The following is a 24,560-nucleotide window of genomic DNA, read 5'->3' as shown; positions in this document are numbered from 1 at the left end:
CTAATCAACAATAAGGGATCAGGCTGTCTTTGTAGAAGCACCGTGGTGATGTGACATCTCTCATATAGGATAGAGTAACTTAAGAGCTCTCGACATCTTACTAATTTTGTATTGCAGACAGGATAATTTATAAAGAACAGATTTCTTTCTTCTAGTTCTTGGAGGCTGGGAAATCTATAGTGAAGGCCGCATTTGGTGACAACTTTCTTGCTGCAACATAACATGGAGAAAGAGCAAGAGAAAGAATCATAGCCTCAAGCCTATTTATAATGAACATTAATCTGTTTACAAGAGTGGAGCCCTGGTGGCGAGACATTAAGCAATGGCTTACTGATTAAAAGTACTTGCTGCTCTTACAGAGGACCCAGATTTAGCTCCTAGCACCCACTTGGCAGTTTACAACCACCTGTAATTCCAGTTCCAAGGGACCTGACTCCCTTTTTGGCCTCCAGGGACACCAGGCACACAGGTAGTACACATACATACAGGCAGGCACATGTACATTTAAAAAAAACAAACTAGAGCTTCCTGACTAGGGCCCACATCAACCCTGAGCAATCCATTGGCCTCTCTCCTCTCTCCAACATTCCAAGCTCCTAGTTCTGTCACCAAAGCCCACCTCTCTACACAAGTTAATGAACCATGAATCTCCATTAACAAATCTGGCATAGCCAAACCAAAGGCCCTAAAGGGACTATTTACCATTTTCCCCAGCTAGTTCCTAGTTATCCCTAGGATAAAGTTTTCTTTTACCTTTTTAGATTCAACAGTTGAGACGTGTATCAAGCGGCCATGAAACAGATTCATAGGGGCAAAGGTGTACTGTGTGGGTATAGCAAGGCTCCAAAGGAAATAAGGGAAAACCCAAGAAGGTATTAAATGTGAGAGCATACATCATTTTTAACAAGTGGCAATACATTGTGGAAAAGTGACTTGATAGTGTTGGGGCTTTTAGGGACAGAGAAATATAAGAGGAAATTGACAGAAAGCAAGGGTTATTTTAGTAATGTTTCTGCCGACTTCGATTCATTGATGTCTCTTGCAGAGACAGCTGTCTCTGTCAAGGAAATGAAAATTAAAGTTACAAATTTCTTTTTATATAAATACCGAAGCTTGTAATTACCTTTACAAGGGAAAAATCTACGCTCTGCTTTTGGGCAGAAAAGGAGAGAGCAGAGAAGCCTCCATTTGTAGTGTTTTAATTGCCTTCAGCTCAAAGTAATCTTTATGATAAAAGGGTTTGTTTTGGAGTGGAGATCCTTCTTACTAGCAATTATCATTGCATTTTGGTCTCTTTTGTGTAGCTCTTCCCTTCTAGTCTGCGAATAATTCGAGGCAGAAACTGCATCCGGCTTTTTCATCCCAACGCTGGCCCGGCTTCCCAACGGATACTGGTAATTGTAGGGTGGTGACATAAATCGGATCTCTGCTTTCTTTCTTTTTTCCTATCCCTTTCATCACCAAGAAGATGCACTTTTATTACACCTTGTATTACATCCTTTGCTGGGCCCGTTGCTCCCATCTCTGGAGAAGCACAGACCCCGCGACCAGCGGATCTTCGCCTGGTCCACTCGACTGGCTGGTGGAAGGAACCAGAAGTGGCCGCCCGCGTCTCCGGGGGACCCTCGGGGACGGCGAACCCCGGACGAGGGACGCGGGCTCCGGCACAGGATGCCCGTCCAGACGCCGCGCCACCGCAGCACCATCCGGCCTACGCCCGCCGTGCAGGGAACCATGGAAGAAAGCCCACGACGGCCCGGCCGCGCCCCCACGTCCCTGCGCGAGCGCGAGCCGCGGGCGGAAGTGCTGCATCGCGCACTTCCGGGTGTTGTCTGGCCTCTGCGCGTTTTGGGTCTCCCGGCCGCTGCCGCTCGGGTAGTGGAGACTGCGCGACGTCACCGCCATGGCGGGCATCAAAGGTGGGCCTGGGGCACGGGGACCGGGCGGGACGCGGCGGCGCGGACCCCGCGCTGGGAGAGCCACCGGCAGCCCCGGAGACGCCGCGCGGCCCGGCTCAGCCGGTGGAACCTCTGCCTCGGGACCCGGGGACTGGCGGGCACTGTGGCGTGGGCCACTCCGGCCAGCCGCTCCATCTGAAGGAGTTTGCACCCGGGAGAGATGGGACCTCGCCGATGCCGCCAGGGATGCCAGCCATGGAAAATCAGTGCCGTTTGCCACCCAGCCGCACCTGCGCGGTCCTCGGTAGCACCCCGGCAAGGTTCTCCGAAACCTGGCGTCGCTGTGGCTCCCGGGACGGCGCTCCAGCCTAACGCTCCTAAATGGGCTGCATCTTGATGCTGGGTGTTCCTACAATGCGGTAGAGCCCAGATGCGACCCCAGATCGCCCCTGGTTTCTTTCTTCACAATTGCACGTTGATACTTTTTCAGATGTAAAAGTTTTTATTTTAAAAAAAGATAATACACCTTAGTGAAAGCTTGCTTGTTTATTGGTGTATTTTCTTTGGAGAGAGGAAATGTTTTGCAAATATTCGGTAGTCTTGTCACTGTGGTTGGAAGCTAAGTTTTCTGTGTCCTGAACAATGAATTACAGTGATTTCTTGACCTGCTTGGTAGAAGGGGCAGGCTATCAGAAAGTAGACAATTGAATAGCAGTGGTTTTTGGTTTGTTTGGGTTTTTTTTTTTTTTTTTTCTGTTTTGTTTGGTTTTTCCCTTGTAAGGGCGGCTTTGGTTCAGCTTCGCCCAGGTTCACATTTTTCCTGCGTATTGTTTATTCTCAGTGCCTGAAAGAAAGCATTTTGTTTCCCATATAAAACCTTGTCATTTGAGCAACTAGGATCCTTTCAGATCTCTTTATGAGCTCTAACAGACCCTTTTAAATTTTTACGTGAAAAGAAGTTACTGTGAAATGCGGCCGTTTTTAGGATGTTGCTTCTGTCCCTGTTCTTCCCCATCTCTTCAGGGTCATTAATGAGGGGGTCTTTTAAAAAGAAAACAGCTTTGTAACTTCCTCCTCCAAATCTCAGTAATATTAACCTAGTGAAAATGTCTGCAGTAGAATTTTGCTTTTCTTATTTCAGTGGAGTTTTATGATTGTTTATCAAGATATTTCTTCCTGTTGACTATTGTCTTTATGTTGAGTGTTGCTATAGAGATGATTACATATTTCTTCAATCATTTGCCTGTCTCCTTGTGATGTATTGTATTTTATGCTAACTTCTAGGCTAGGGAACATGACCCTATCTCCTATTTCTTTGTAATCACAGAGCCAGCACCCTGTCTCAAGAGAATTGTGCTAGGTAATTGGGCTGTTCCATCCCTGGGCTAGATAGAGGCTTTTGGGAGTAAAAACCACACTCCTTAAGTTTTGTCTTCCAAATGTTGCATCATTCAATTACTGTATGAATTGATGTCACTTATGACACAGTTTATATAAAACTATCCACTGAATATTGAATGAATGGAAATATTATCCTAAGATACCTTGATTTCCCTCAAACAGTTCCACAGGGCTTGCTTTTTTCCTTATACAAGATCATTAGAAAGAGATAAACAAACACATCCATAATTTTGGGGGCTGAGGAAATGGCTCAGTGGTTAAGAGTGCTTACTGCTCTTATCAGAAGACCATAGGTTAAATCCCAGCACCCATATCAGGCAACTCACCAACTCTTGTAATTCCAATTTAGAGGGATACATCACCCCCCTTCTGGCCTCCATAGGCACCCCATACATACTCATACACATATACACACATATAATAAAATAAATATTTTTAAATGGTAATTTTCTTATAGTATTAACATAGTAATTGTAATAAAACAATTTATATTTTAAAGATGTATCTTGAATCTAGGCGTGGTGGTGCATGTCTTTAATCCCAGCACTCAGAAGGCAGAGGCAGGCAGATCTCTGTGAGTTCCAGGCCAGCTGGGGCTGCAGGGAGACTGTCTCAAAAAGACCAAAAAAAAAAAAAGTATCTTGATACTGGATCCTTATTTTTTTAGTTCCTTGATATTTTTTTTTAACGTGTATGAATGTTTTGCCTGCATGTATGTAAGTGCACCGTGTGTGTAATGTACACAGAGGCATTGGATCCTCTAGAAGAGCTGTAACTGCTCATAACTGCTGAGCCATCTCCCCAGCCCCTAGTTCCTTGATTTTTTTTTTTTTTTAAGTCATTTTTAAATTAACTTTGCATCTTTGCTTTTTTGAGACATTTTGTAGTCCGGGCTGACCTGGAACCCACAATCCACTGCCTCAGCCTTCCTTGTACTGGGATTACAGGCATATGCCACCACATTCAGCTTCCCTTTAACTTAAGTGTGTTCTCAAAGAATTTAGATTTTTTTATAAGAATATAAATTCTGTGTTACAGAGCGGAGCTATCCTCAGACACTATTAAGGTCCCAAGGCTTACCTCTTGTGAAGATTACTGTAAACATGCTAAGATTTTTTTTTTTTTTTTTCCCCTGGGGCTGGAGAGATGTCTCAGTGATTAAGAGCACTAGCTGCTCTTCCAGAGGACCTGGATTTAGTTCCCAGCACCCACATGGCAGATCGCAGCTGTAACTCCAGTTCAGGGGCTCCGACGCCCTCTTCTGGCCTCCTCAGGCATTACATGTGCAGGTGCACGTCTGTCAATGCATGCAAAGCTCTCAGACACATAAAATGATACATTTTTAAAGTTTTTTTCTGCCTGACAATTTTTTTTGTGTGTCTTACACATATTTGTGTGAGAATATGTGGCTTCCTGCTACTTCCATTGAATCTCTGCCCAGGCGTCACCTCCAGAGATGCCAGGCCACTTGCATTCCCATCACTTCCCTCCCTTACCTTGTGTTCATCACTGGACATTGGTTTTTAAATCTTTAATTTTTTTCTTTCATCATTCATGCTTACCGAACAATATCCAATCTCATTTTCTCATTCTTTTGTTAAATGTTTACTGAGCACCTACAATATGCCAGCCACTACAAAAATCCCGAGGCTACATAGATGAATAAAACAGACCTCATCGTCAAAGAGATTTTACTGAGAAAGACAAGATTCATGGAACAGGTGTCTTGTTCAGGGAACAAAAAGCAGTTGAGAAAGCTAAAATGCTTAGGTAGGGGAGGTTGCAGGTGACTCAGCAGCCATAACATAGGTGCAGATTCATTGTTGGCTTATTTATTTATTTTTTTATTTTTGAGCTAGAATCTCATGTAGCCCAGACTGGCCTTGAACTCAGACTCACAGTATGGTCAAGGCTAGCTTTGAACTCCTGATCCTCCTGCTTCTACCTCTCAACTGCTGGGATTACAGGGGCATACTGCCACAACAGGTCATTGTTTGCTTTTTAAAAAACATTATTTTCTGAGCTGGTGAAAAGGTTCAGAGGCACATGCACACATGCGTGCCCACACACACAAAATGTAATAATTTTTTTTAATTATTTTATTTTCCCACTAGACTGTAAGCACCATGGGAGCAAAAGCTTCTTTCCCCTATCACTGTCTTCAGTAGCAAGAACAGACTGCATGTAAAACACTTTCAGTGCTCAGTATATTTGTTGTATGAATGAATAAGTGTTATTTATTTGGCAGTCCTGGGGATTGAACCCACAGCCTCAGACACACTAGGCAAACATTCTTACTACTGAGCTGCATCTCTAGCCCCTACATGAGTAAATAAGTATATAAATATAAAATGTGGAGTTGATGTGGCCAGGAGATTTGAAAGACTTTCCCTGAGGAAGAGATGCTTGAGTTGAGATCTGAAGGAAAAGTAAAACTGAAAGACGGGCGAGGCAGGAATGCATTTGAGGCCCAGTGCCGGCCCCATCTCTGCTGCGTGTTCAGCTGCAGTAAATATTCCCTGAAAGAATGAAAACTGAGGCAGAATGACAGACATGCAGAGGACATGTTGGTGAGGGTGTCTGCTGATTGCCAGGAAAGCCAGCCAGTTGGTGTAACTGGCGTACGGCAGGGCCTAGGTGTGTGTGTGGCCTGCATCAGGGAAGCTGGGCAGGACCACGAGCAAGTATGTAAACAAAAGACAACAAGTGGTAAACTCGGTGTTTTCCTCAGTTGATGCTGTAAGTGTGAAGTGCTTCGTTTGCTGTTTGAAAAATAAATTTAAAACTCTCCTTGACTTTTTTTTTCAGTTTAACTGAAAATATAAGATAGAAGGACATTAAGAACTAAGTCGTGTGTTCAGGGTTAGTATGAAAATGTGTTCAGTGCTCCAACTGAAACCATATCTGCCAAGTTACCATGTCAGTGGTTTTCCTGTCAGTGTTTATCTGGATTTAACCCTTTATATGCAGTAGCATTTATCTTAGTAACTTTTAGACTATCTCACAGCTTTGGATTTTAACTCTTATCTTAAAGTTAATAGACCACACGAGTTTTTTTAAAAGTTATTTTCTGGACCAGTGAAATGGCTCAACAGATAAGGGCACTTGCTGCCAAGCCTGATGACCTGAGTTCAGTCCCTTTGACCAGGTTCAACCCATAGAACCTATGTGGTAGAAGAAAACTGACTTCTTCAAGTTGTCCTTTGACCAACACACACACACACACACACACACACACACACACACACACACACACACACAAATTAAATAAATGTAAAAAAATTTAGAAGAGTTGTTTTCTTAGTCATTGAGGGTACAGAAATATAGGTTATATAGAAGTCAGACTAAATTGATCACTTATCTCTTTGCTTAACTCTTGGTCATTGATTATATGTAATCAGGAAAGTTGTTTCTGCTCACCAACGTATGTGAAAACACTGTAAAATGAAATGGAGTGTATATAAAGTTTTCGAAATTGTTGCTTACCTGTAGAAGGACCTGCCTTTTAATGCTGAAGTAAAAATGGTGATAGTGCATCAAGATTCTATTTTTCTATGAATTTTCTAGCATTTGGGAAATCAAGGGTATAACTATGCCTTTGTAAACTGTTTGAAGGTCTATACCCAAAATAATTGATTAGAATAATTAACTCCAGCCGGGCGTGGTGGCACACACTTTTAATCCCAGCACTTGGGAGGCAGAGGCAGACGGATCTCTGAGTTGAAGGCCAGCTTGGTCTCCATAGCAAATTCAGGCCAGCTGGGCCTACAGGGAGTTCCTGTCTCAAAATAAATAAATAAATAAATAAATAATTAACTCCAGGCAGGTGGTACTGTTGTTTCTGCCCACTGCTTCTGGTCTACTCAGTAAATCTCTTTCTTCTTTCCTTAAAACCCTAATAAACTGGCTGCACAATACCCTTGGACAGTTTTTCTTTCGGTTGTGTGCTTTAGTTTTTGCTGCTGTTTTGATGAGATTTTGTTGTGCTGTCCAGGCTGGCCTTGAATTTCTGGGCTCAAGTGATGCTCCTGAGTAGTCCATTTTAAGGGTGTTGAAGGTGTGTGTGCAAGAAGTAGGAGCTAACTGGGAAAAGTTTTCCTGTGTGACAAAGCTTCTAAAGGCCAGCTGAGAATGTGTGGATTTCCACATTCAGCTCCCTTCCTTTTTCTTTTCTCTTCCTCCTCTCCTTTTCAATTATTATTATTACTACTACATTATTTTGCTTTTTTGAGACAGGGTCTCCCTGTAGGCCCAGCTGACCTGAAACTCCTCAATCTCACAGAGATCCACATGCCTCTGCCTCCTGAATGGTAGGATTAAAGGTGTGTGCCACCACACCCGTTTTTTTATTATTTATTATTATATGTGTGTGATGTGTGTGGCAATCAGAGGACAGCTTTGTAGAGTCTGTTTTCTCTATCCACCTTTGTGTGGATTCCAGAAATCAAATTCAGGTCATCATGCTTGCATGGCAAGTGATGACCTGCGGAGCCTAATCTGTGGATGAGATACAGTGCTCATGGCAGGAGGGGTATTAATTCTCTGGGCTGTGATACTGCTTAGAAGAGGAACCAGTAATTCGGGAATGTGGTGTGTATTAGCAATAGGTCAAAACTCTGAAAATCAGTACAGGTTGAGTATTCGTTAGTGGAAATGCTTGGAATCCAAAGTGTTTCAGATTGTGAATCCCTTCAGATTCATATACATAGTGAGATTTGTGGGGATAATTTTTGCATAAAGCAAAGTATCACGGTGTGGAATGTTCCACTGGTATCGTATATCAGCACTCTGAACACTACAACTTTTGGTTTTTTTTTCTTTTTTTATAACAGATTTTTAATGTAGGTCTTTATTTTAGAATAAATCATCACCAAAGATAGTAGTTGCTAAGGGGCCCAACGACGTTGTAAGTTTTAGCCAAGAAACTGGCTACTTTTCTTTGGGGTCTTTTTACCCTAATTGCCTAACCACTTCCTACCTCCTATTCTTATCACGCCATCCTCTGAAGAGGTTACCCAACTTGCGGATAGGGAATCTGGATACAGACCACTCTGGCTTCTTCCATGCTGAACAGGGTAAAACAATTGGAGTACCCCTTCAGTGGGTCTATCTAAAAGACTCCCCATTTTGCATAACTCTTATCTCTAGGGGAAAAAGAAAGTCCTTGAATTGTGAAAAGGAGATGTAAGGAGAAGTAAAGGCAAGAGTAATGACCATTACAAGTTCTAAACTGGAAAGTAGAAAAAAGTCAGAATAGGGCAAATCTCAAATGTTCATATGAGAATCCATTGGAATTTCTTGACGAGGGCTTCCAAAAGCATCCTTCTATGGGGTTCCTCCTTATTTTTCTTTTGTCTGCCAAGGCTGTGTGATGGATTCAGGATTTGCTTTCAGGTATTTTGATAGCACCACATGGAGGCAGGATCCAGGTACTCTCGGGCAGTCCCCTGTGTTCTCAGCTCCTATGCCAGAGGGAGGCCAGACTCCAGCCAGAGGGCACTCTCTGGCAGTCTGCTGAGATCACAGCCGCTACACTGTCTGGTTTTTGTTTCTTGAGAGAAGATTTCACTGTGTAGTCCTGGTTTGGGCTGGCCTCCAACTTGCAGAGATCTGCCTGCTTCTGCCTCCTGAGTGCTGGGACTTAAAGGCATGTGCCACCACACCTGGCTAACATTGCAGATTTTAGAATGTTTTAGGTTAAGAGTGATACTCAGGGGGCTGGAGAGATGGCTCAGCAGTTAAGAACGCTGACTGTTCTTGTAGAAGACCAGGGTTCGATTCCCAGCACCCACATGGCAGCTAACAACTGTCCGTAACTCCAGTTCCAGGGGATCCGACAGTCTCTTTCTGTCCTCCACAGGCACTGAATGACACAGGCGCACTTACCTACATGCAGGCATAACACTCATACACATAAAATTTAAAAATAATAAATAAAATATTAAAAATAGTGATACTCAACTTCTGGCACTTTATTTTGCCTTGAGGATGCCATGGAAACTTACTCTGAAGCTGTATAACTAACAATTTTGAAGACAATTCTTTTTTGTTGTTTTTTGAGACTGGGTCTTACCCTGTAGTTCAAGCTGACCTTTAGCTTGCAGTAATCCTCCTGCCTGTGTCTCTCAGATGCTTTGATTACAGGCATGAGGTACCACCCCTGGCATAAGGATGATTCACTTCTAATGCTTTGAAGTTTAAGGAGAGGTGGAGTTTTGTTTTACTCCTGGGGTTGCAAGTATGTCTCAGACTGGTAATATTAGCAAAGATAATACCAGCTTAGCTTAACTAATTGATATCTCTCTTGAACTTTTTATTTGTTTTGCAGCTTTAATTAGTTTGTCCTTTGGAGGAGCAATTGGGCTAATGTTTCTGATGCTCGGATGTGCCCTTCCAATATACAAGTACGTAAAACTTTTCTTGCGGAGTTTTTAAGCGTAAAATTCTTCTACTTTTAATTTTTTAAAAATATTTTATTTTCTATGAGAAAAGTAATGGAGAGAAATGTTCATTTACCAAATTTAACCCTTTTTAAAAATTCATCGCTTAAAATTTATTTGTAAAGACACCAGAATGCCATGGCTATCACCTACTTTTTGGTTGCTCTGAACTCTCAAGCAGCAAGGTGACAGTAGCTGAGCCCTACTGCAGATTGTAAACACCCATTGGTAATACCAAGTCCAAAAACATTTGAAACATCTTTTTAGAGAAAATAACATAAGCAGAGTCAGAATGCAGTTGACCAAAACAAAGTGATACAGATGATTTCTTACCTTAGGATAGAAAGAACTTTTTTTTTTTGAGTCAGTGTCTCACTATGTGGCCCAGGCTGGCCTCAAACGTGTAACGGTTAATATTTAGATAACTTAGTTTAAAAAGGCAAGTGAATAGAAATAAACAACAGACATGAAAAGACAGCTGTGTTGCTAGTAAGCAAGTGAAAACATTCTCAACCTACTCCACACTAAAGGAAATCCATTAGGGAAGATAAAATAGATGGGCAGACAAGCACTGCTAGGTGGCAGCCCGTACTGGGGCTGGGAAGTGCACACAGGTACTGGCTCTTAGAGACTGCTTTGTTGCTAGCGAGAAGTTCTGTGAACTGGCCCTCTACTTCTTGGACAGCTTTATGCACATCTACCTGCAGATATTTGTGAAGATCTGTACAATTAGGCAAGAATATAGATGCTCACACTAGCCTTATCTGTAATAGCAAAAGTGGAATACTGGTGACATCAAAAATCCCCATCAAAAGTTAAATTATGGTTGGGGTTGGAGACATGGCTCAGTGGTTAAGAGCACGGGCTGCTCTAGCAGAGGATCCGGTTCAAATCCTATCACCCACATGGTGACCAACAACCTTTGTAACTCCAGTTCCAAGGGATCTGACGCCCTCTTCTGACCTCCATGGGCATTGCACAAAATGCACATACATGTAGGCAGTACATTCATACACTTAAAAATTCTAAACATTTTTTTGTGGAGGGGGTTGTTGAGACAAGGTCTCCCTGTAGCCCCAGCTGGCCTGGAACTCACTAGGTAGACCAGGCTGGCTTCAGACTCAAAGAGATCTGCCTGCCTCTGCCTCCCAAGTGCTTGGATCAAAGGCCCAAATAAAATATTTTTTTAAAGTTAAATTATGGGGCTAGGGAAATGGCTCAATGGTAAAGTGCCTGCCACGCAAGCATAAGCCTGAGTTCAAATCCCAAGGATTCATCTGACACCTAGTCATAGTAGTACACATCTGTAATCCCAGTGCTCCTCTGGCAAGATAGGCAGTGAAGACAGTAAAGTTAATGGAACTCTCAGGCCAGCTAGCCTGCCCTACACATCACTGAACAACAAAGAGACCCTATCTCCAAAAAGGTCGAAGGTGAGGACTGATTCCTGAAGTTCCACTGATGTTCACATGTGCAAGCATGAGGACCTGACCTCAATCCCCAGAACCCATGTGAAAATAGTGTGGTGGTGCATGCTTATAATCCCAGCATGGGGAAGGCGGGGACAGTGGATCCCTAGGGCTCACTGGCCAGCTAGCCTAGCCTATTTGGCAAGCCCCAGACAGTGACAGACTGGACATGGTGGCACACGCCCTTAATCCCAGCACTCACAAGGCAGAGACAGGTGGATCTCTGTGAGATCCAGGCCAGCTGGGACTACAGGGAAACCCTGTCATATTAGAAAAAGTGGACAGTGCCTAAGGAAGGAGGACACCCAAAGTTGTCTCCTGGCCTTCTTATACCCACACAAACATAGACACATGCACATACAAAATGCAAGTTGAATTATGGTATGTCTATGATTGAAAACATTGAGAAGCCTTAAGGAGGAAGAACGGTAAATACTATTATGTAAAGATTCACCTTTAAATGTTCATATGGGATTGTGGAAGGACCAGAAGACGCTCCCTAGGAAGGTGGGAAAGAAGAAAGCAGGGGAGGTGTGGAAAGCTTCTCATTTTCTTGGGGGGTGGGGGAGAGGGGGGAGAGAGAGAGAGCGCTTTTTATGTTGTTTCAAGTTTTTCTTTTGTTTCTTTAAGGGGGGTTGTTTTCGGGGTTTGTTTTGTTTTTTGTTTTTGGGGGGTTTTTTGAGACAGGGTCTTGCTATGTAGCCCCGGCTACAGAAATCCTCCTGCCTTTGCCTCCCAAGTGCTGAGTTTAAAGGTGTAAAGTGTGTGTCATGACATCTAGCTCAATTTTTTTCTTAGGTGTTTACTCCACTTACTATTTTTTTACGCTCTTGTAAGGAAAACATAAATCTTTACTAAGTACAAGCAAATCACTGTAATGTGTAATTAATTTTGTCAGTTTTAAAGACCATTTATTTCTTTTAAATCTTTTCATTTGAAGTAGACTGTCAAAACATGGCAAAATAATAGAAAGAGGTTCCAACCTGTGCCATTCACACAGCTCCCTCTGCAGTGATCAAAGCCAGAATTGAGGTCAGCACAGCAGAGTTAACAAAGCACTGAAAGCTATGTGCTTCACACTTTTGCTTTCAGTTGGTTCCTTGTATTTTGATTTTAGGATTTGGGGAGTTCCTGGTAAATTAAGGGAAGCTGAGGTATTTTATTTAACTTTACAATAAGGCAGGATGTCAGAGGCATAAATCCCGAATTTTAAAAGTTATTGTGCACATTTTCCTGTTTTGTATCTGGTAATACTCCTTTGGTCTTTAACAAAGTGCATGTAGGAAAGTGGCATGGTTAACAAAAACAACTTAACTTTTTCTTTTCCAGCCAATACTGGCCCCTCTTTGTTCTGTTTTTTTACATCCTTTCACCCATTCCATACTGCATAGCAAGGAGATTAGTGGATGATACAGATGCCATGAGTAGTGCTTGCAAGGAACTTGCCATATTCCTCACAACAGGCATCGTCGTCTCTGCTTTTGGACTTCCTGTTGTATTTGCCAGAGCACATCTGGTAAGTCACATTTTTCTGTGATGATTTTGTATCAGACTGGTAATTTTATCTTAACAAAGGTTTTTGCTGTGTGAAAGATGAGAGACATTAGCATGTCGGAGACAGATTAAAATCTTAGTTTCCTGTTTGTTCTTGCTATCTGGTAAGCACAGCATTGGAGAGCATGGGTCTGCAGCAGCAGCTGGCATGGCCACCCCTAACTGTCAGGCACTAACCCAGCAGTGCCGAGCAGCCTTGGGCCTGCCCTACAAAACCTAAAGCATGAGTGATGTGAGAAGAGTGTGTTCTCTGCAGCTGAGGGGTGAGCCACAAACCCTCGGTTCTTCCTCCCAGACTCACCACCCAAAGTCACGTTCCCATCTCTGCAGAGACAGAGACAAGACATACGATGGCCACCCTTCAGTGTGGAGAAGGCAGCTTCTCCTTCTGCACCCCCCCTTTTTAATATTTTTATTTTACATGTATGAGTGTTATGCCTGCATGTGATTAAGTGCACCTGTGTCGTGCAATGCCCGTAGAGGACAGAAAAGCCTGTCGGATCCCCTGGAGCTGGAGTTACAGACCGTTGTTAGCTGCCATGTGGGTGCTGGAATTCAAACCCGGGTCTTCTGCAACAACAGTCAGTGTTCTTAACTGCTGAGCCATCTCTCCAGCCCCGTCCCTCTGCCCCTTTCAAAGAATGTACACAAGTACGCTTTCATCCCTGGTACTTTGAATTCAATCTGTTCTCTAAACAGTTTTAGAATCACTAAGAAAGTAACTTTCTTTATAAGCAGTAAATTACAGAATGCTATGATGCACAGCTAGGGGTGTGTAGCTCAGTGATAAGAGTGTATCCTGGACTGCACAAAGCCTTGGTTGGATCTCTAGCACTGAGGGCAAGGGGAGGCCCTTGTTGTGTCATTATAGCCCAGAAGTTAAGCTTGTTCCTGAATAATTACCACCTTATAACGCTCTGTACTTTTAAATCAACCAGTGGAATAAAAACAACTATATAAAAATCTTAAGTATTGCACTGTGAAGGTCATTACAAGCTGTCTTTGCTTAAAATCACTTCCTGGCGTATACAAATAGAACCTTGATTTGCTCTCGCTTCCCTCTTGCTTTTCCTGTCTGCTGACTGTTTATTTTTTATTTCCGTAGATTGAGTGGGGAGCCTGTGCACTTGTCCTCACAGGAAACACGGTCATCTTCGCAACTATATTAGGCTTTTTCTTGGTCTTTGGGAGCAATGATGACTTCAGTTGGCAGCAGTGGTGAAGAGGAAAGAGCTCCTGGACTGTTGTCACATGGACTTCTGTCATCCTTGGCTGGCCGTGCACAGGAGATGGGGCAGTGATGCTAACTTGTATGGCAGGTCTGGAGTATTCTCGCTGCTCCCTCTTCCCTACTGTGCGCCTACTGTTTCATAGAGACTTGCTAAGGGATTAAAAGGATTTTATCTTTTGGAAAAGGTTGACCGAATTCACACTTATCTATAGTATGCTTTTCATAGTGTCCTGCTGAACTTAAAATATGTGTTTTTACCTGTTCATTTTTTTTAAATCAGTATGCAGTGTTAAACATTTTTTAAATGTTAATAACTATTTGCATTGATTTAGGAATTCTGAATTTTGCCAGCTGTATTACTGGGCATATTTTCTCTTGAAATTAATCTCCACTATAAAATAATATATAAAAGTAAGTTTTCAGTCAGTCAGGATGACATCACTCCCAGTTTTATGCAAACATACAGAGCATTGACATAAACTATTTACTCAGTGCAAATGTAGCTGCATTTATACCTCAGAGGGGCCGAGTATTTTTGCCCATGCCCTCCATAAGGGTTGCTGGTTTTACTAGTAGGCAAGTGTTTTGTGAATTAAAAATTTCTTTATAGAATTGCTAAAAGAGTGCTCTTCTCAGTTGTTAGAAGAATTTGTGTTGCACTTTAAGGTACGAGTGCAAAAACAGATATCTGAGTTACAGTTTGATCTGTGTTTATTGCAGTCACAGTGAGTGAGTTGTGGTACAGGAAGAAGTGATGCTGAAATTCCACTGCTTGGATTTGTTTCTATTTATGAGTGAAAATTCCAGTCTGCCAGCCTTTCATGTTCACCTAGGGTGAGGTGGACGTACGTGGGCTGCTGCTCTGAGGGAAAATTGGATGTTTGCATCACAGATACCAGAGAACTGTCCTCTGCTTCCTCCTTTTAACTTATTTTGTGCATTGTATATATTAAGTAAAAAAAAAAAAAAAGCAAAAACAAAAAAACTTCAAATATAGTTTAATAACACTTGGAGATGTTTGACTACCAGGAAAATAATTGCTATGCCATACATTCAGAGTGCCCCTCCCCCTCAAGGCCTTGACATGATTCACAAGTGACTTGTTATTCATGCGGGTAATTCAGTTGTAAGACTTAGACCATAAGAAGTGTAATCCTCTAAGGTTATATCACATGAAATTTTAAAATATTTAAGACAAGCTTCCTGTAGACCTCTGATTGTTTGAGGTTTGATTTCATCATGATAGATCTGCTGTTTCCGTATAAAAGGTATTGAGTATGTAAAATTAACACAGAGTAGCCAAATCCTGCTGTGTAGCAGCTTCAAACACAAGCCTGACCAAAAACTTCCCAGTTCCCAGGCATGGGCAGATATAGTGGTCATCTGCATCTTACAATTCGTAGTACTTAACTTCAGGAGTTGGTTATGACAATGTTCAAGCTAATTTGACGGTATTTTGTTAAAATATTGGTATGTGTATTCAGTCTGCTTACATAAAAATTGTTTTGCCTTCCGTCAAAATTGAGTAATCATGATAGCTGTCTTTTGTTGTTTTTATAGTTTATTTCTCAAGAAAATGGGAACAAATACAGAGTTTGTTCAGCTTTTTACTAAAGATGTCTAAAGCTCCAGGTTTTGATTTGTTCTGTCTGCCTGACCCACTCTTTCTCACCTTTGGCTGGGAGATGGGAAGCAGTAAGACGTGTCCGCGTGTGGCTGTGCCGTTTGAGCAGTAGACCAAAAACATTGTTGAGACTTACAGGGGAAGGTATATGGTTGGAAAGCTGGTGACGCAAATGGACTGTACCTGAGATCTGATGGGGACAGAAGTTCATGCTCTGATCCTTCCCCATTTCCTTTACAATCTCAATGCAGTGCACATGACCACAGACTCCTCTAGCAGATGCTTATTCTTCCTGTGTGCTCATTTCAGCAGCATTGTATCTTTGACCCTGCACACCAGCTTCACAGTGCTGCCTCCAGTCTCTAGGCTAGTTATCCATTTTCCATAGAGTATACCCCAACACAGCATTGCCATTCTGCTGTGGAAAGAAAGGAAACTTTTGATGACAATACAATAAAGATTTTAAATATCTGTTTTAGTTTGTGGGTGTTTGTGTAACAAAAGTATACTTAGCACTTAAGTTTCTGAAGTATAGTAACCTCTGTGATACAGAGCCAAGCACAGTAGGTAGGTCACGCCTGTAATCTCAACACTTGAGAAGCTGATGCAAAAGGATCAAGAGTTCAAGGCCATCCTCAGCTACACAGGGCTACTTGAGAACTTGTCTCAGAAGAACAAACAAGGGGCTGGAGAGCTGGTTCAGCAGTTAAGAACACTGACTGTTCTTGCAGAAGACCAGGGTTCGAACCCCAGCACCCACATAGCAACTAACAACTGTAACTCCAGTTCCAGGGGATCCGACAGCCTCTTCTGTCCTCCATGGGCATTGCACAACATGGGTGCACTTACCTACACACAGGCAATACACACATACACATAAAATAAAAATAATACCCAGGCATGGTGGCACACTCTTCTAATCCTAGCATTTGGGAGGCAGAGGCAGGCAGATCTCTGTGAGATTGAGGCCAGCCTGGTCTACATAGCAAGTTCCAGGCAGCCGGGCTACAGGGAGACCCTATCTCAAAAAATGAATAGATAAGTAAATAAATGAACAAATACAGTAATAATGTGATACAAAGAAAGCATGATATTAGTTAGCTTAAATATACAAAAGTGAATATTTTTCTGTTGCCATGGTCAAACACTATGATGGAGGCATCTTATAAAAGGAAGAGTTTATTTGGCTTATGGTTCCAGAGGGTAAGCATCCATCATGACGGGGAGGCATGGTAGCAGAGGCAGCTAGAGAAGAAAGATAAGCACTCAACTTCAAACAGGCTCAAGAAAGAGAGGGCAGACTGGGAGTGAACAAGGCTGTGAACGCAAAGCTCATCCCAGTGATGTATTTCCTCCAACAAGACCGAACCTCCTAGCCCTCTGCAAACAGCACCACCAACTGGGGCCAAGTGTTCAAATACTTGAAGTCTGTGGAGGACATTTCTCATTCACTGCACTGAAGTAACAAATATTGTGGAGGCTCCTGGTTTGGATCTATATTAGATGGACTGGAAATCTGAGCAAGCAGAATTTTCACTTAGTCTACTGTTCTGTTACCCTCTATTGCTGTGATTAAAACACTGACCAAAACCAACTTGGGAGGAAAGGGTTTACTTGGCTTGCAGCACAGTTCATCATCAAGGGCAGCCAAGGCAGGCGCTCAGGGCAGGGACCTAGAGCACAGACCATGGAGGAACACTGCTGGCTTGCTCCTTTCACCTGTGCTCAGCCCACTTTCTTATGTATTTTTGTGTGTACGCATGCATTGCCTGCATGTATGTAAGTGCACCAATGTCACACAATGCCCGAAGAAGCCAGAAGAGGGCATTGAATCCCATGGAACTAGAGTTATAGATGGTTGTTAGCTGCCATGTGGGTGTTGGGATTTGAACCCAGGTCCTCTGGAAGAGCAGTCAGTGCTCTTAATTGTTGAGCCATCTTTCCAGCACCTCAGCCTGCTTTCTTACACAGCACAAGACCACCAGCTCAGGAGTGGCACTGCCCACAGTAGGCTGGGCCCACCCACATTACTCAACAATGAAGAAAATACCCCACAGGCCAATCCAATGGAGGCAGTTCCTCAGTTGAGAGTCCCTCTTACCCAGGTGTGTCAAATTGACAATTAAAGTGATCCAGTAAGGTTGACCCCTTGTCAACTTGATACACAAACATCACTTTAAAGCACAACCTTTCCATCATTCCCAAGATCTCATGTTAATGTTACAACGTAGAACAATACAGCTTTAACAGTTCCACAGTCTTCAAAAATCCAAAAGCTTTAAAAGTTCAAAGTCTTTCTTAAGTCTCTTTATCTGTGGGCTCCTGTAAAATCCCAAACAAATGAAGTACCATCTTATTTCCAAAGGGAAGATTTGGGCCACTTAAGCAAAACCAGAGTCCAACAAAGTAGCTCCAAGCTAGACATCGGTAATTCACTCACCATCTTCTGGGCTCCAAAGAGCTTGGGCAGCTTCTCTGGCTCTACCATCCATAGCACACACAGCTTGTCTCATAGGCTTGGGCTGGCTCCAGTCCACACCTGCCAATGGCCTTGGTGGTCGTCCCACGGTCCTGGCCTCTTCAATATGTTGGGGTCTCTACTGAAACTGAGGCTGCATCTTTACCAGTGGGCTCTCCTGGCCTCTCAGGGTGCAAAGGCTCAGATTCTCTTCATCACCGCTTCATGCCTTCAACACCAGAATCATGCAGGAGATTCTTGTACATTACCAAGTCCTGGTTCCAGCTTGAGATGGTGGCTTAGACCCCCTCTGAACCACAGCTTCAGTGTGCTGACCCTGAGGAAATACTTCCCACAAGATTTTGCCACAATGATACTGGTTTTTTGTTACAGCTGATTTTTCAAACCCAGCTAACCAGCATCAGTTGTCCCAGTAAAGGTGGTGCTGATCTCTTCTTAATCAAAGCTGAGTCTTCAGCCCCAGCTGACCAGAAACCACAGATGTTCTTAACAAACATACATAGTAAAAGTGAAATGGTAGCCATTAAAGGCTAAGCATATCGCTTGATAGCAGAGCTCTTGCCTAACAGGCACAAAGCTTTGGGTTGGATCCCAACATTGCAAACAAATAAATAGGGGTTGGAGAGATGGCTCAGTGGTTAGGAGTGCTTGCTGCTCTTGGAGAGGACCTGAGTTCAGGCTCCAGCACCCTTATCTGGCAGCCTGTAACTCCAGCTCTAGGGGATCCAATGCTTGTAGCCTGCACAGGCACCCACATGTATACATAACTCCCACATATACAACTAAAAGTAATAAAAATATTTAATAATAGTAATTGCTCTCTTCGTTGTTTCTCACCAATTCCCTGTCCTGTTCAGCAGTTTCCTCTTACCACAGAAGTAAACAAGTCTCTTTTAAAATACATTTTAGTTGAGCTGGCTGGGAATGTAGGTCAGTGGTAGAATGCTTATCAAAAATGCACAAGACCCTAGGTTTCAATCTCTAGCACGGATAAAAAGTTAATGCAGGCAGAGGAATTCTGCGAGCTATGTAGTATGCTACAAATGCTGCAGTCACCTTTTCCCAAACATTTGTTGCAGACTTCTAAGATAGGAAGGTCTCTAAAGGAGTGGTGGTACATGCTGGCAAGCCTGGCAGGAGGATCTGAGGGTCTGAGACCAGCCGAGGCTGCAGAGCAAGACTCAAAAACCAACAAGTCAACAAGTCCTGTTGATCATATTGTAAACTGCCTGGTTACTGGGACATGTGCTCCCAACAGCAAATGTAAGTAATTATCCTGTGCCAAGTCCTGCACCAAACCTTAGTTCTTTGTTCTGTTTTAAGGCAGGGAAATACATTGCCAAAGTCAAAACAAGAAGGGGAAGTATTCAATGCGAAAATAAGAACTCGCTAAGAAAATGAAAATGAGGAATCAAATCATAGAGCACAACTGTAGCCTGGAATGCTTTGTCGCCAGCAGGACATGATGCTGCCATGAAAGAGCTAATCTTATGGATAAGACCTATAGAGGACATCTAAAATCAGTCTTAACTTGAAATAAACATTCTTCCTGAGACTTGCCAGAGACCTGCCTACACAGCACTTCCCAAGACAACCCACGCCAAAACCGTGCTGGACACACTGGCTTCTAGGCCCTATTGCCCATGCACCTTCTTGGCAGTTGTCCCATGTCTGCCCTCTTACCTGTGACCTGTGCAGAGATTTGGGGATAAATCTGGAAATCTATATGATGGCTCTTAGAACCTCTGCCTCAAGGTAGCACCACCTCTGCTTTCATTTCATTGGCAAGTAAGTCACACCGCTGAGCCTGCTCTCAGGACGTGGGAAAGTAAATCCAGCAACTCAACCTGCCTCCTCTCTGGTCATCATTCTTCCCTTATTTCTGCCCTGCTCCTAATCCTCCTGTCCCATGTATGTTTTCCGGCTTTTAAGGCAGTTAACATTTTGTACCTTGGGTTCTACATCCACATATTCAACCAACCATGGTGTTTGTGTTGTATGTATATGTTTGCATATGTGTATATATATTTGTGTATGTATGCACACAAGCATGTGTTTGTATATGTGCTTACAGGTGCATGTGTTTGGGCCTGTGGAGGCCAGATGGCAACCTTGGTGTCATTCCTCAGGAACTATCCACCTTGTTCTTTGAGACAAGATCTCACTGTGTTGGGGCTCACCCATTAGGCTAGGCTGGCTGGCCAGAGAGCCCCCAGGGATCCTCCTGTCTCCATCTCCACAGCCCTATGTTTATAAGCACCATCACACCCAGCTTGTTTCATGGGTTCTGGGGTCAAAATCAGGTCCTCATGCTGTAAGGCAACTACTGTCCTAAATGAGCTATCTTCCCAGTTCCCTGCACTTTGTATTTTGGGGACAAGTTGTCAGTGCATTGCCTGAGCTGCTCTTTGTAGCCCCAGGAGTCATTGGGCTTGTGGTCTTCCTTCCCCAGCCTCCCAGGTAACTGGGATTGCAGGCCTGTGCCACCAGGCCTGGCATCCTTTCTCATCTTCAGTCCTCTCCTACTTCATTTCCACCTCCAAGAAAGGGTTTGTTCCTCTTTGCTAAATATCAGTTCTTAAAACTAAGTGAAATGATTGGTTAGCTCTCTCTGTCCCTGTGTGGCTTACTGTCCCATCTCACCTCAGTTTCAACAGTTTTCACCCTATGACCAGTATATTTCATCCTGTATTTCCCTATTTACTCCTATCCCAGATTCTTTGAGACAGGGTCTTATGGTATAGCAGAGACTAGCCTTGAACTCCAGACTGTCTTGTCTTCTAACTGCTGGGAATACAGGCATGCACCACCATGCCTGGTGACCCTTCACTTCTTAACAAAATAACCGTAAGATGATTACCACACCTGAAAAAGACAAGAATTATTAACACCCAGTTAGTGTTGCATTTTTCCTATATATTTTCTTTTACATATGGTTTGTTTGCATCAAGGTCCAAACAAAGGACACACATTTCTGTAGCTATAAAAAATAAAATGTACGAGACCACCAGAGTGTGCTGGGTGCTGGCCTCCCTCTGGCCTCCAACTACCAGAGGACCTGAGAACCTAGGGTACAGCCTGACAGCCCCAGATCCTGCTTCCACATGGTGGGTTGACAATGCACAGGACTGCCTGAGAGAACCTGAATCCTGCCTCCACGTGGTGAAGGAAGCCTGAGAGTACCTGACAGGAACCTGAATTGGGCCTCTGTGGGTACTCCTGAATAGCTGATCTGAAGCCATCAGTTCCCTCAAAACAAACCCAAGAGAACCTGAACCCTGTAGATAGATAGACTGCACCCTGGAACTGTGAGCGCAAATAAACTATCTCTTAAGTCACTTTTGTCAGGGCAGTTCATCACAATGAGATAAGTAACAACTACACCTAGGCATCTAAATCAAAGTAACACTTGGATGTTATAGGGAATTTTGTTTGCTTTTATATTTCTTCAGACAGGGTCTCATTTAGCCCAGGTTGGCCTCAAACTTGCTATGTAGTCAAGACGGACCTTGAGCTTCTGGTCCTCCTACCTCTTCTTCCCAATTGCTAGGCTCTTGGCATGTGCCACCATTCCTGCCTACTTGAACAACATGAACTCACAGAAATATATGATTGTTGAGGTTGTTTCTGAAGAATAGATAGACCAAGACAAGCACAGGAAGCAAAGACACTCCCTCAGAAGTAATTTATCATCTCCAGCTATTAGGAATTTCTCCTGGAAGTGAGACTCCAAAGCACATTGATATTATAGGTTATCTGTGATCAGCTGCCAAATATGGGTTTCAAAATTAAACCTATTTACATGGGGAAGAAAGAAAGCAGATTGTGGTATTTTATTAGCACCACGAAGCCTTATTTATTCTCAGTTGTTTGGTTTTGGGGATTTGGGGGGAGGGTTGGACTTTTTTGAGACAGTTTCCCTGCAGCCCCAGCTGGTCTACAACTCACTATGTAGACCAAGTTGGCTTCAGTCTCACAGGAAATTGCCTGCCTCTTCCTCCTGAGTGCTAGGACTAAAGGCACGAGCCATCACACCTAGTCTCTCAATTTTTTTAAAGATTCATTTTTAATTTTAATTACGTGTATTCATATGTGTATGCACATGTGAGTGCAGGTACAGGCAGTTGTACCACTGTATGTGAGTAATGGGAACCAAACTTGGGTCCTCTGCTTTTGTAGAGAACCTGGATTCAGTTCCCAGCATTCACAAGGTGACAGAGGTTCAATAACTCCAGTTCCAGGGGATCCAACACCCTCTTCTGGTCTCCAGGGGCATTGCACACTTGGGTGTCCTTACATACATGTATACAAAAAACAAAAATAAATTTAAATAAATAAATCTGTAATGAGGAATCTGATCGGTGTGATGAAGTTGGAATTTTAATCAGAATGATTACTAATCATAGTCTCCTGGCTTAGTTCTTTTTCTTTTCTTTTTATTATTATTATTCTCTTTTCGAGACAGGGTCTTCCTGTAGCCCCAGAGGGCCTGGAACTCACTGTGTAGACCAGGCTGGCCTTGAACTCACAGAGATCTGCCTGTCTCTGCCTCCCAAGTGCTGGGACTAAAGGGGTGAGCCACCATGCCCAGCTATTTTATTATTTTTATTTTATGTGTATGAGTATAACGCTGGCATGGAGGTAGGTGCACCCATGTCATGCATTGCCCTCAGAGGTCAGAAGAGGGCATCTCTCTGTCTCTGGCCTTTTTTCATTGGACCAGTTCCTGCAAATCCCATTCTACTCTGTACTGTCCTGCTACGTGAAATACTCCCTAGAGGATACAAATAGAAGGGAAGGAAGTAGGCTCCTCATTTAATCAGAGTAGGAGCATTCTTGACCATCAATGAAGAGATTTGAAGGCAGATTGCTGCCTTCCTCCTCTCCTTTTTTTCTTTGCATTTTGAGTCTGATTCATTATTATTATTATTATTATTTATTGTGTGTGTGTCTGTGGTGTGGGGAGGGGAATGCATGCCACAGGATTGTACATAGAGGTCAGAAGGCAACTCTGTGGCACTGATTCTCTCCTTTCACCTTTATATAGGCTCTGAGGACCCACTCAGGGTGCCAGGCTTGCACAGCAACCACTTTTTACTCACTGGGCCATCCTGCCAGCCTATGAGATTTCATTTCAAAAGACTTTTATTGATCAATCTTCTTTTTAAATTTTTAACATTTCTTGAGAAGCATTTACCTAATTGTCAAAACTGCTCACTTAGAGAATTACATATATATGTATGTATAGTCAGGGAGAGAGAGAGGCACAATGGCACAATGACATCTTGAAGGATTTTCCTAAACTGAACACGCCCCTGTAGGCAGTTCCCCAGAAGCACCCCCTATACAAAGTACTCATTTTTAATAATTCTGTGATAATCGTAATTTACTTAACCATTCTCCCAAATGTTTTTTTTTTCTATAATAATAATTGTGCTGGATAGCTTTAGTGTCAACTTGACACACCTGGGTTGAGGGAGCCACAATTGGGGAATTGCCTCTATTGGACTGGCCTGTGGCCATGTCTGAGAGGCATCTTCTTGATGAGTGATGTGGGAGGGCCCAGCCCACTGTGGGTAGTGCCACCCCTGGACAGGTAGGCCTGTATTGCATAAGAAAGCAGGCTGAGCAGGGGCCAGGGGAGCAAGTCAGTAAGCAGCAGTCCTCCATGGCCTGTGCTCCAGCTCCTGCCTCCAAGTTCCTACCTTGGGCTCCCTGATGAACTGTAACCTGGAAGATGTAAGCTGGATAAACATTTTCCTCCCCAGGTTGGTATTGTTTAGAGTGTTTTGTGACAGCAATGGAGAGACAAACTAGGACAATAATGCAATGATGATTAAATTTCCTGCCATATAACACAAACCCTCCCCCAACTGCCTCACTGGGTTAGACAAAGAATGGTCATTTTAATGACATTTATAGGTTCCTTGACACCTTGACCATCAATTGTTTCCTCTTGACTCTGTTTGTCCACTTTGGCTCCTGTGGACTATTGAATACTGGGAAACCCTATAGAAGACTGCTCCAGACCCAGCCCATGCCTGCCTGTCAGAGCCCTCACTGCCTGCTAGGCGGAGCTGTCTTTACTAAGATGTAGGCTTCCTTATTTTCTTGCCTCAATGTGAATTGGTCACATTGACCTATAATTTTCTTGATGACCTATGACTCTTTTTTAATGTGTGTATGCGTGCTCAGACACAAACCACAGCATATGTGTGGTGGTTAGAGGACAACTCTTAGCAGTCGGTTTTCTCCTGTACCTTGTGGGATTTGGGGATTGAACTCAGCTTGTCAACACTTCTACCCACTAAGCAATCTCATCAGCCCTACCCATAACTTTTGACTTGGTATTATCGTTGCAAGGTTTTTTTTAATTTAAATAATTTATTGAGAATTATAAGGTGTTTTGATCAAATCCGTGCCCACTCCCCCCCAATTCCTCCCATATCTCCCCATAACTTTTT

At 43.1% G+C, this 24,560-nt stretch overlaps 1 protein-coding gene across 2 annotated transcripts; it reads left to right on the top strand.

Moving 5' to 3' along the window:
• Positions 1–1,206: 1,206 nt before the first annotated feature.
• Positions 1,207–16,088, top strand: Leprotl1 (leptin receptor overlapping transcript like 1). Of its 2 annotated transcripts, XM_008832595.3 has the most exons (4): positions 1,767–1,919; positions 9,628–9,703; positions 12,538–12,724; positions 13,868–16,088. In XM_008832595.3, the coding sequence occupies exons 1-4, from the start codon at positions 1,904–1,906 to the stop codon at positions 13,982–13,984; spliced, it is 396 nt and encodes a 131-aa protein (XP_008830817.1). In that variant the 5' UTR covers positions 1,767–1,903; the 3' UTR covers positions 13,985–16,088. The 2 variants fall into 2 exon arrangements, with proteins under 2 accessions (XP_029419188.1, XP_008830817.1); XM_029563328.1 differs by lacking the exon at positions 9,628–9,703 and having other exon boundaries at positions 1,207–1,919.
• The last annotated feature ends 8,472 nt before the right edge of the window (positions 16,089–24,560 follow it).

Source organism: Nannospalax galili, unplaced genomic scaffold, assembly GCF_000622305.1.
Source record: "Nannospalax galili isolate Female #2095 unplaced genomic scaffold, S.galili_v1.0 scaffold676, whole genome shotgun sequence".
Taxonomy (NCBI): domain Eukaryota; kingdom Metazoa; phylum Chordata; class Mammalia; order Rodentia; family Spalacidae; genus Nannospalax; species Nannospalax galili.
This window is presented reverse-complemented; position numbering and strand designations above follow the sequence as displayed.